This window comes from Nanorana parkeri, unplaced genomic scaffold (assembly GCF_000935625.1).
Source record: "Nanorana parkeri isolate BGI_ZX_2015 unplaced genomic scaffold, ASM93562v1 scaffold1262, whole genome shotgun sequence".
In the NCBI taxonomy this organism is placed as follows: Eukaryota; Metazoa; Chordata; class Amphibia; order Anura; family Dicroglossidae; genus Nanorana; species Nanorana parkeri.
In genome coordinates, this window is record NW_017307530.1 from 250,255 (window position 1) to 262,713 (window position 12,459).

Consider the following 12,459-nt stretch of genomic DNA (forward strand, 5'->3'; position numbering starts at 1 on the left):
AGATACCAATACTTGTATCAGTGCCGTTACTGAGTATTTGGGCAAGTACAAGTATGCTCCGATACTTAGCCCCAATACCGGAACTTCCAGTCAGAGGGAAATTTCCTCTGATCGGCAGTGCTGAGAGGGAACATAGAGTCGGATTTTCAGCCAATCAGGAAGCTAGGTGGCGGGTAATGACCCACCTCCGGCTTCCTGATTGGCTGAGAAGCTGGCTCCATGCTGTGTAGACCACTCCATGCTGATTGGCTGGGAAGCCAGCATCCTGGCCAATCAGCATGGAGCCAGCCTCCCGGGCAATCAAGAAGCTGGGCTGCGGGTAATGACAAGCCGCCCACCTTCCTGATTGGCCGGGTAGCAGACTCCATGCTGGAAGAAGTAGCGGTAAGTACCAAAAGATAAATATCACTAATGGTACTCAATACCGTAAAAAAAACCCGGAGATTTCCTCTGATCGACAGTGCCGCAAGGGAATATGGAGCCAGCTTCCCAGCCATTCAGAAAGACGGGCTGCGGGTAATGACTCTCCAGCTTCCTGAATGGCCAGGAAGCTGGCTACATGCTGTTTAGCCAGCTGCCTTCCCAGCCAATCAGCATTGAGCCGGACAATCAAGAACTCGATATCGGTGTGTACCGAAAGATAAATATCGGTACTCGTACTCGATACCTGAAAAAACTGTATCATTGCATTCCTAATAATAATAATAATTATGTGACTCAAAACAATGCAAACAGCAAAACAGACATTCAAAATATTATCCACAATTACCTCAAAAAGAGTCCATGAAATATGTAGGCAACTAGAAAACTCAGTTGTATTGAGCTATATGAATTTTAAGGCAGTCAGTCCTCTGTGATAAGTAAAGCAAAGGGAAACAAACTCTTGTACTCTGCCCCTAACAAGCATGACTGGCGCAAAGTGCAAAGATCTAAATATATCTGAATTTTGTTTCATTTTTGTGTACATAAATTGTTGCTAATGGCGGACTGGATGATTCAGGGAGATTGTGGCTGCTTCTTAGGGGCTCTTTTGCTGTTTATTAAAATAGCTGATAATATTGAAAGAAAAATAGACCAAAAATTTAGGATATATATATATATATATACACATTCTTGTATTGAATATGGGGACTCTTTGCTTTGCCTTCTGTTTTGTCTTTTGTCTTTCTGTTTTGCTGTGACAGACCCCAACCCCCAAATGGGCCCACACCTATCCAAACATGGTCACGTTCAGATATAGATAATTTTGGGCACAACAAGGTGCTGCGTTTGAGTAAAACAGCTCACGCCATGGACAAAGATTTACCCAGTCTGGGGAAGGGTTAATTTTAAAGACTTAAGTTATCTCCAGACATAGATTTTATAACTAAAATACAGATCTTATAACTAAAATATAACTAGATGCAGAGATAATTGAGATAGCCATGAAAGAGTAGACTTGCTTGCAATTTTGAGAAATGTGCATTTTATCTGAAAAGTGTGCAATGTCCAACAAAGAAATTATATAGTTACCCAAGTCCTGCATTACTGTGTTCTGGGTTTGATTCCCATAAGGAAAACTGTCACCATTCCCCATACAGGGAGGTAAAATGGTATCTGACAAAACAGGTAAAAAATGAAGTAAACGATACTCTTAAAAGCACACCCTTAGACCCTTCTCTGCTTATTAAGCTGTGTGTGAGTAACTAATTAATCACTACAGAATGTCTCCCATCTGAATGTTGTACCTCTAGAATGGTGGCTTCTATTTTCCACAATCCACACCCATCTATATCTCTATTGTGCACACCCCTTATTGTTCTTCATGTCTGTCTCCACACCCTGCACAATCATGGTTGTCCACACAACAAGCACCAAACATTTTTGGCACAATGCTGACTTCATCCTATATTCACGCATGCCTTTACACATCTTTCAATCATAAAAGACAATGTTCTGTATTCCATGAACTCACTCATGTGATTTACTACAGTGTGAAATTCAGACTAATGGACTGCGAGAGATTATGATCTAGACAGGAACCTATTGTTCATGTTGACCCAGGTATAGCATTTACTACAGAATCACATAACCCAGAGTGGTTAGTTTCAATGAGTCTCGTAAATACCTCTTAAACAGATAACTCTTCTGCAACATTCATGCACATATTCAGTAAGATAACCAACAATATAAAAAATGCACTAACCTGAGAAGTTAATCAAAGTGCTCTCTATTATCTGATTTTTATAAAAAGAAATTAAATGATCCCTTAAGGGTACTTGCATTTATTTGCTCCACTTAATTAAATGAAACCAAATAGTGTTTGAGCCCCAATTCTAACAAAAGTTCAATTTATGTATTTTGCTAGAGGAAATGTCTTTCCAGTCTCATTTCCTGGCTCGAGGTCATCCAGCATCATCTAATACTTTCCTCTCCTGCCTGATGGTCCATCTAGATTGCTACTTAAAAGGAAATAGCAGGGATGTGGAAAAAATCAACATAATTGTTAAAGACTCTCTGAAAAAATCCTAAATCTGAGGACACTGGTGGGTGTGGAGGCAACATGACCGGAGAAGAGGTTCAGAAGACCAGGGCAATGGGTCTGTGGGGGGGTAGGAATCTTTTTCTTGGGGATAAACACTGTTCCTTACATGGTAGGGCCCAATTTCAGTGGGCTAAAGAAAGTGTACCCCGCAGTGTCCCACATTAATCAGTTTCCTTTGTGGAATTTGGCACTTGGTCCCATGGTACCACAGAACCGCAAAGGATGTTGGTGCTGGAGACTTCTGTCTGCCAAACACTGTTGATACAAGTCTGAATGGGAAACGTAGCTTTATAAAGTCCAGCATCTGTCATACACTGTAAGTGCCACCTGATCATTGTCTGGATAGTGAAGCATCTCCTTTAAGGGCCACCAACCCAACATATCTTATTAATCTTGTCCATGGGCAAATGCTCCCTTGACTGCCAGCCTAGAGCCTAGTAGTACCCTGATGTTTAGACTACCACAGAATATAGACAGTGGTCAGGCATGTTTCAAATGGCAGAATTTTGGACTCGAAGACCTCTTACACTTCATGGTAAAACAAGAATATTTAAAAGGGGGGGGGGGGGTGGCAGAACCAAGAGCTGGCTGGGGTTCCAACTTAAAATGATCAAACACAGTACATTTATCTGGCAGATCTGTCAATTTATACCTGACCTGATGTCAAGTTTCATGCATGTTGCTCTGGGGAAAGTTATTGAGATTTGGCCAAATGTATATATTTAAATCTTTTAGACTTTGCTGCTCAAGCCTAAATCTGTCGGAATGTTTTATTATGTGTATATATTACTGAATTTCCTGTCCTGATTTGAGTTTTCGTATCTGCATTATTTAATTGACAATTCCACCCAGAATAAGTATTTATTTTGGGGTAGCCAAAAGAAGACTAAATTACCCAACTGCTTTCCTTTTCTCTTGGTACCGAGTTAGTAAGATCTTTGCACTAGATATCCATTTTTTACCCACTTCATGTGGCATCTTTCTCAAAAGTATCCTTCTTTATCCCCGCTGAATGTAAAGAGGGCTCCTAATACAAAAAAGGGTGCTTCCGATGTGAAATGGGGGCTCCTGATGTGATGGGGCATCATACTGTGAAGGAGGGGGGAATTATGTTGTGAAGAGGGCTCATGATGTGAAGGGGGCCTCTGAGGTGAAAGAAGGGGGCTCTGATGTGAAGGGTGGCTCCTAGTGTGAGGGGGGACTCTGATCTGAAAGGAGGGGGCTCCTGATGCTAAGAGGGCACCTAATGTAAAGGAGGGCTCTTGATGTAAAGGGAGACTCTGATGTGAAAGGGGGCTAGTTAATTTAAGGGAGGACTCTGATGTGAAGCCAGCCCAAGTTTTTTTGTGTTTTTGCATGGGGACCCTCTTAAAATCCATGCCATACCCTTTCTGAGATAAGGGTCTGATAAGGATTTTGGAAGGGTCACACATCTTTTTTTCATTTAAGCAGACTGCGCTGGCTCAAGATTTTGCATACTTTTAAAGGGTGCCATAACTGAAAAAAGGTTGAGAAACACTGACCTAAGCTAATTGGAGCTAATTGGAAAATAGACAATACTGAAGTATAACTTCTGAATGGACTAATACTTGAAGATGAAAATTATGTAAGAATAAACACATATGGCTTTGGTCAAAGCTAAAGTTTACTGTATTTCCAATTTAACATCAGTGTTGGCTCAAATCAGACTTATAACAAAGCCCACATTTTAGTTATTAAGTTTTGGATAGAGTAGAAAATGGTTAGAACATCTGGCAGTTTTTTGAGAGTAAGGAAGGCAACAGGAACTTGGAGGAAATTTCTCACTGTCCCTGGAACAGGCATCCGCATTAGAGGAATTACGCTTAGCTCTGGTTTTAGTGGGGTTTCTTTTAATTTATTTCTCAGTGACAATGGTCACAAGTACAAATAGGGGTGAAACTCCCTAATGTAGACTCTGACAGAACACTTAAAAATTTGACAGAGGGTCTAACCTATCCACACTGTATACAAAGCAGAAAAGGGTAATGCCTAGAGATACACTTTATTTTTTAAATAATTTTAAACTATATGCAACTATGCTATCAATTAATTAATAGCTTAATCAAGATAGTCTAGTTTATTTGTGAAATAAGTAATGCTGACATTGCATTTTCTCATCTTGATGTGACAGAACTTATTGAATACAGCTTAACATGCTTAACTATTACTAAAAGCATTCCTGTATTTTCTTGTAATAGCAAATTTTGGAAATGGTCAATCATTTTATTAGCAAACAGATTTATTTACACTTAATGGAAAGGCGTGAGTTAATCAGATGAGCTCAGTGTTTAGATTGCTAGGAGGCATACCAAACCCACTATTGAGGCACAATGATGCACAGTCAACTCTGTGACCAAACCCACGTACTGGGAAATATAAAAGGGGAAGCTTATTTACAACCTTCACTGAGCCATTTGCTCTTTGTTTTTAACTCATCTTCAGAAAACAAAGATCTACCAAGAACCATGTCTGCATCTCGCCAAATGACATACTCTGTTGGAGGAGCAAAGAAAAATGTCAGCAGTGCTTCTGTTTGTCCAGCTGGGGCAAACCGAAATAGCTTCAGCTCAGTTTCTGTCTCTCGCTCAAGCAGTGGAGGTGTTGGTGCTGGCCATGCTGGCTCTGGTGGCTTTGGTAGCAGAAGTCTTTATTGTTTGGGAGGAAGTAGAAAAATTTCCATTCCTACAGGCTTACAATCCCAGTCTGGAAGTGGTTCTGGGTATGGAGCTGGTGTCGGAGCAGGCTTTGGAGTAGGTTCTGGGTTTGGCATTGGTCAAGGATTCGGTGGTAATTCTGGATTTCCTGTATGCCCACCAGGGGGGATACAACAAGTTACTGTCAATCAGAGCCTCTTAGCACCTCTCAATTTGGAAATTGACCCACAAATTCAAAAAGTGCGTACAGAAGAGAGGGAACAAATCAAGACTCTAAACAACAAGTTTGCATCCTTCATAGATAAGGTAAGTACATTTATTTAAAGAAACATGTCAATGTATTTTACAATCTCTAGGACTTCCTACTTTTGCTAACATCTGTTATACCAAGAGCTGTTTTTCCAAATATCAATTGTAGTGCCACCTACTAGTGAAATATCGCATTGCATTATGGCTGTAATGGTTTTGTATGAGAACCAGTATATTCCTATGTTTGAACTTAACTTCTTTACATATTGTAAATAGACAAACTGTTGTTTATAGGGGAAATGTTTCAGGTAGGGGACCCTCCAAATAACTACTGAGAAAATCCTATTAAATACAGATTTTCTATTAAGATTAGCTATTGCCTTTATACCATACAAATAATTTTTCTCAGTTTATACACCGTAGCAAATGTATTTCTTCTTTTTACCCTCCAGGTTAGATTCTTAGAACAGCAGAACAAGGTTCTTGAAACAAAATGGAAGCTTTTGCAAGAGCAAGGTGTCAAGGTTGTGAAGAATAACATTGAGCCACTTTTTGAAGCCTATATTAACTCACTAAGGAGACAGCTGGACAGCCTAGTAAATGATAAGGCCCGTCTGGATGGAGAGTTGAAACAAATGCAAGATGCTGTGGAAGAATTCAAACACAAGTAAGTCAATGAGATATAGAAAAATTACACCTTATGTAGGGCTGCATTTAGAGAACAGAGGTCTCTCTAGGCACATACCTGTATTACCGATTATTAGGGTTGCACAGATACCAAGTACAGTACTCGGTACAAGTACAAGTACATGTACCGATACTTCTGAGCTCCAAGACTAGACTAGAGAAAAATAAAAAAATGAGGAGGCGGCTGTCATTTGTAAGGAGCACACGGAGCTCCTGGGATTTGCACATCTCTGTTTTAATGTATAATTTTGTTTTTATAAATATAAATAAAGTGATGCACAGATACCAGTTTTGCGAGTACGAGTACTGGTATTTGCCGAGTACTTACAAGTATGAGTACTGATACATTTTTGTTTATTGTCATGTGACAGTTTTTCGAAAACAATACAGACTAATAATTTCAGGACAGTGGTGGAGTGCCAGAGCCCGTCCCCAGCTGCAACCGCTGCAATCCTGGTAGTTCTCATGAAAATGCCAAGTATCTGCACTGGTATTCGAAAAGTATCTGTGCATCCCTACCGATTATCCTAAGATTTGCACCATAAAAATACAGGCCATTTGTACCCTCATTATTTGACATTCAAGCAGAGGAAAAGCAGCGGCAGGCTTTTTTTTTGCTCAATAGATATAATTGCCAAGATACAAGACTCAGGTTAAAGTGGTACATGTATTATATTTTTGTCAGTCAAGAGCAATTGGATGTAATCAAGCAACTTTAGCTTTACATGTACTGGATATTTAAACTTGGTTAATTAGTAATTTAATTACATGAATTAATTTCTAACAGGTATGAGGATGAAATTAACAAGCGCACAGCAGCTGAGAATGAATTTGTTGTACTCAAGAAGGTATATATAAAAGGGTTATGGTATTACATTACATGTACTACTACATGATTAGAAGTGTCATGGATATGAATTAATGTATTACTCTGTGCTTACCATAGGATGTGGATATTGCCTACACAAACAAGGTGGAACTAGAATCCAAGGTGGCTGCTTTGACAGATGAGATCAACTTCCTGAGGGCACTATATGAAGCGGTAATTATCAGTTATTGCTATTACATAGACTTAATACAATTCCTGACACATGCTACATTTAAAGACATTGTACACGCATTGCCATTTGTTACAAATTCAAATATGACACATTTTGAGCTCCTAACACTGAATGTAATGCTTGAAGGTTTCAGTGCAGAGTCTCCCTCACCCGACCGTCCTTGTAACTCTAATACTAACCTTCACACTGAGCATCCCTGTCACTTCAACACTAAATTTCAGTGTTCTTCCTGTAACCCTTACCTTCCCTTCTCTAACTCAACCCCTTATTTGCATATTTAGTCTCATTCACTCACATTCTCTCTGACAAGCACCACATTTTTTATGTTCAAAGAAATAGTGGCACCAAGCTTCTGATAGCAGACACCACTAATTTGTAAAACACTTGCATTTGGCAAGGTGACTCTGAGCATGACTCTTTATATAAATCAGTAGTTTTGTGGTTTTGGATGCAGCTTGTGTCACATAGGTAGTGCTCTCCCAACTGTTACAGAATGAAATAACTTTGATGCCTGAATAAATCACTTGTCAGCATTTGAGGTTGATGCAACAGGCAGGCTACAATGGAAACAGGTATGGGCTTCTGGGTAAGATGTAATTGACAGCAAACTCCATGAGCAAAAAGCTCTCTTGGTGAAAGCATAAGAGGGATTGGAGTGACTTTAGTATAGAGAATATCTTTTCTAGTACATTTGATTAGCAAGTATTTTTTTACATAAAGATTCAATGGTGTGATACCTTACATTCCTCTACTGCTACCTTCTAGCAGGGTAGATTTCTGATCCTGTTTTTTTACGGAGCAACTTGACATTTTGAAGGTCATATAATAGTCCCTAGACACTGTAATAATACTACTTTTGTTTCTTGCCATGATTTTAGGAACTCGCCCAGATGCAGGGCCAGATTTCCGATACTTCAGTTATTCTCTCAATGGACAATAACAGAAATCTAGACCTAAACAGTATTATTTCTGAAGTCAAGGCTCAGTATGAGGAGATTGCCAACCGAAGCCGGCAAGAAGCTGAGAGCTGGTATCAAAACAAAGTAAGTTCAAATAATTTCTATTACTTAAGTGGAGCTTTGTTTGACCTAAATGTTTTCGATTTAAATGTGCTCTTCAGAGCCTCAGCCTCTCTCCCTTCACTCTGGTGGTCCAAGGTCCTGTGAGCCATCACATCCCATACAGTGTATAGGACATAAGGACACCAAGGGACATTTCATCGCTGGAGTGGAGGAGAAGAGAGGCTTAAGGGACCAGTCTAATAGCCAGCTATTTCCGAGGTTCAGGTGAGTATTTCGTTTTTATTTTAGCTCCTATGCGAAAATAAGCATTTACCCTTGCAGTGTGGGGATAGCCCCACTACAAGGGTTAACCATATTTCTACCCAGAGTTCTTTGATGTAATTTCAGAAGTAATTTCCATTTAATATAATTTCAGAAGTCATTTCCATTGATTATTTTCATGTAGCTTTCATTAAAATAATACTTAGGGATCCTGTTGTGAAAGTCCTTGTTCAGGCACTTCCTGAAATATTGTGACAACCCTCAGCTGTTGTCTCCCATTTGCTACTCCTGTGTTGTAACCCTGCCATATGAACTTCTGGAGGAGACTATAAGGGGCTATGACGATGCTAAACTGCTGGTAAGTTTCACTGTTGTCACCATCATGGCTCAGAACAATGACATGTAGCTGCAGCTGGATTACATGTATGTAGACTGGAAGGAGTTACAAAGAAGCTGGAGGAGATAAGCAGCAATAAGATGTAGCAAAAGAAAAAAAAATATATTTTAATAAACAAAAAAACATGAAAATTACCGGTATTTATGATATACGGTGTGTTTGCAAACTAAATGTCTAAATGGTTTATATTTATTATATACTTTATATTTAAAATTGGGCAATAAAAAGCCCCCTTCTTACTTGCCCTACACAAATTTTTTTTTTAGATTTGAGCCTCACCATGCAGTCATTTCTAAGATCTTTGTTTAACTCTGTAGCAGTTGAAAGTGAACATTGTGCAGTTTTGATTGGAGCATAATGTAAAAACAAAATAGTTTTCCAGTAGCATTTACAATGAAAGCTTTAACAACATGTAGGTCAGGGGCAGATAGCAATAGCAGCTCACTTTTGTTATATAAGAACTGCCTGTAGTTCCCCCTTAAAAGCCTACAATTGAAAATAACAGTTGAAGAGACTCAGTGGAGAAGAGCGACAGTTCTGTTTAAGAAATGTTTACAAATAAAGCTCTAGTCAGGTTACGCAAATCAAGTGACACTTATTTGTGTATCACTCGACTTAGATCCTCAAATCATCTCTGAATTCATGCTGACACTGTCCTTCCTTCTGGATGGTGGCTACTGTTGTTCCCCACAGTGCCTGTGTGTTGTAAAGTATCCACTACTCCAAGCTCACTCTCATAATGGACTACAACCTCACTAAAAATGAGTAAACTAAACATGAGATTGTAGTCCATCACAGGAGTGAGCTTGGAGCGGTGACTACTTTACAACACACACAGGGACCATGGGTAAAAAAAGTAGCCGCCCTCCAGAAGGAAGGACAGTGTCAGCAACAATTCAGAGATGATTTGAGGATCTACAGCCGAGTGATACACAAATAAGATACATTTTTGTTAATAGTTAAGGTACTTGAATGCATTTTTAAGATTTAACTACTGAGTTTAGTGTCACTTTAAAGCCTAACTTGTTGAGTAGTAACTAGTTTGAGTAGTTACCCCACTGCAGCCCCCCTTCCCTTACCCACCCCTTCTCTATTGAAGCCTCCCCCACTTTAAACAAAAGTATACATAACTTTTTATATAGGTCTTCAGTCTGGGCATGTGATGTCACAGTTCCTCTTCCTGCTCTTCTTCTTTGGGCATGTGCTGGTCTTTGAATGTTGCAGACAGTGGTGTCATATGATGCTGTAGTGCTGCTTTCTGCAGCATTTTCCTATGAGACCAAGCTGGCTTGATGACGCGACCCTGGGGCGCGTGTCCATGATGCCCAGTCCAGTCGAACTCCAGCTTCTCTGTTTATTCGATGTGTCCATGATGACCGTAAGTTGGATAACACTGGGCATGTGACCTTTTATGGTGTAGCCATAGCAGAGGGAATTATTGCCAAACTCTCATCCTGCTTGGCTGTGGGAGTTTTCATTTTAAAAGGAAACTGGAGTTCTGCTTCAAGGTATGTGGGTGGCCCAACCCTATCCTTGTCAGTCAGACATCTTCTCCATTGTTGATAAGATAGAGTGCCTGCAGTATTGTGCATATTGTTGGGGTTTTATGAATCTGTTTATACCTGAAGCTAGTACAGTGTCTGTAGATACTATTTGGTAATAGGTACAGCACCAATGTCTTTTGCACACAAAAGACTTGGAAGAGAATGGGGAAAATTTTAATGAGGCTTAAGATCAATTTGTGGAGCTATATTCATCTTATTGCACTTAGATATCAAACATACATTTTCCTATAGGTTCTACCAGTTGTGTTTCCACAGTAAAATTTTTTGTTAATTTCTGCATTCTAAATTTTTCAATTGTCTGCAGTATGAAGAGCTCCAGGTCTCTGCTGGAAGACACGGTGATGATCTGAAATCCACAAAAGCTGAAATTGCTGAGCTGAATCGCTACATCAACAAACTTCGTTCTGAAATTGACAGCGTGAAGAAACAGGTACATTAAAAGCAAAAACTTTACAGATCTTTATCTTTCAAAAAACTGTCAGATGCAAAACCATTGGCAAGAAGAAAACTACTTATTATTCTGTCACTGGGTTTATAAAAGCTATTATTATAAGAGAATTTCCCTGTAAGAAACATGCCACTTTTCTATTTTTCTTAGGTGAAAAACGTAAAAAAATGTATTTTGTGTAGTAATTAGTGGCCTACCTAGTGTATTAGGCACCTTGGGGTGGATTATTTTTAAACACTTTATCTCTATAGGTCAAAATTATTTTTAGAAATAATTATGAAATTAAACAAATATAAATTGTATTTTTCTGGAAATTTTATATATCATCATGACAATGAAACAATAAAATAAAATTCAAGGGTTTAATAGCAGTGCACAGCGGCATAGTGGCGTGCTTTAATAGTGACAGCCTTGCAGGGTATTTCACTATAATAATTTAGTGCTCTAAACAGCAGTGATTTGACAATATGCAGGCAAAAACATCAATCCTGACAATATATCAGCAACAAATGGTAAATTGTGTTCTCAACTTGTATGCCACAGGCTCCCCTCCTCTCTCGTGCAACTGTCGGGCTCTCGGTCCATGACCGAGTACCCCACTTTTCAGACAGGGTGACACCAAAATGACCGTCAGGTACTCCACTGGTAGTAATTACAAAGTTTTAGTAAGGACTTTTGGGCATTTTTCCTGGGACTCTTGGTTGCCACACATTTTTTTATCTGCAAAGTACTCCACAATTTATTTTAAATGAATAACTGAGTTGTTAAAATAATCTGTTATGCTTGCAAAGGATCAAATTGAACTATTGCAGGAAGCAAAGAGCAGCATGCCATTTCCTGAAAATTGCATTGTCTATGATGCCCTTGAACAATAGTGTTTATTTTACAGGCATGGCAAATTGTGACATTTCATATTTTAAACAGATTTTGATGCTTCTTTGTCTATGTTTGATGCCATTAAAGGGGTCCTTTTCTTACGTTCTTTATTTGTACACACAGTGTGCCAAACTACAGACTGCAATTGCTGATGCTGAACAGCGTGGTGAGCTTGCAGTAAAGGATGCTAAGCAAAAGCTTTCAGGACTAGAAGATGCTCTGCAGAAGGCCAAGCAGGACATGGCTCGCCAACTGAAAGAATACCAGGAACTGATGAATGTCAAACTGGCTCTGGATATTGAGATCGCCACCTACAGGAAACTGCTGGAAGGAGAGGAGAGCAGGTACTGAAAAAAGGGACTTTATTGTATGCTGTGGACTGGATTAACAGTGACTGGTAGTGGCAATGTATGTTGTTACTCTTACTGGGTCTACCATCCTGTACTATATAGAAAGAGTTGGGTTAAAACTAGAAAATTACTTTACTCTATTATTTGTGTAAAGCAAACTGTTGAGTCATTACTGTATACTTTTGGAATCATATGTACATATTCTTTTAATTTTTTTTTTTTTATACAGGTTGGCTGGAGAAGGTGTTGGCCCAGTAAACATATGTAAGTTGTACTTTTAAGTGTGCTATTATTTATAGGAAAATAAGTAAATAAAAGTGTGTATATCTCTATCTATATATCTA

The 12,459-nt window shown here is 39.1% G+C and overlaps 1 protein-coding gene across 1 annotated transcript in view; it reads left to right on the forward strand.

Moving 5' to 3' along the window:
* The first annotated feature begins 4,968 nt into the window (after nucleotides 1-4,968).
* LOC108797352 (keratin, type II cytoskeletal 6A-like) overlaps nucleotides 4,969-12,459 on the forward strand; it is an 8,260-nt gene continuing 769 nt past the window's right edge. Inside the window, exons 1-8 of the mRNA XM_018568940.1 lie at nucleotides 4,969-5,505; nucleotides 5,901-6,115; nucleotides 6,923-6,983; nucleotides 7,082-7,177; nucleotides 8,075-8,239; nucleotides 10,746-10,871; nucleotides 11,889-12,109; nucleotides 12,345-12,379. Of these exons, the coding sequence (XP_018424442.1) occupies nucleotides 5,011-5,505; nucleotides 5,901-6,115; nucleotides 6,923-6,983; nucleotides 7,082-7,177; nucleotides 8,075-8,239; nucleotides 10,746-10,871; nucleotides 11,889-12,109; nucleotides 12,345-12,379 (1,414 nt within the window). The 5' untranslated portion in view covers nucleotides 4,969-5,010. The remainder of the gene's footprint in view (nucleotides 5,506-5,900; nucleotides 6,116-6,922; nucleotides 6,984-7,081; nucleotides 7,178-8,074; nucleotides 8,240-10,745; nucleotides 10,872-11,888; nucleotides 12,110-12,344; nucleotides 12,380-12,459) is intronic.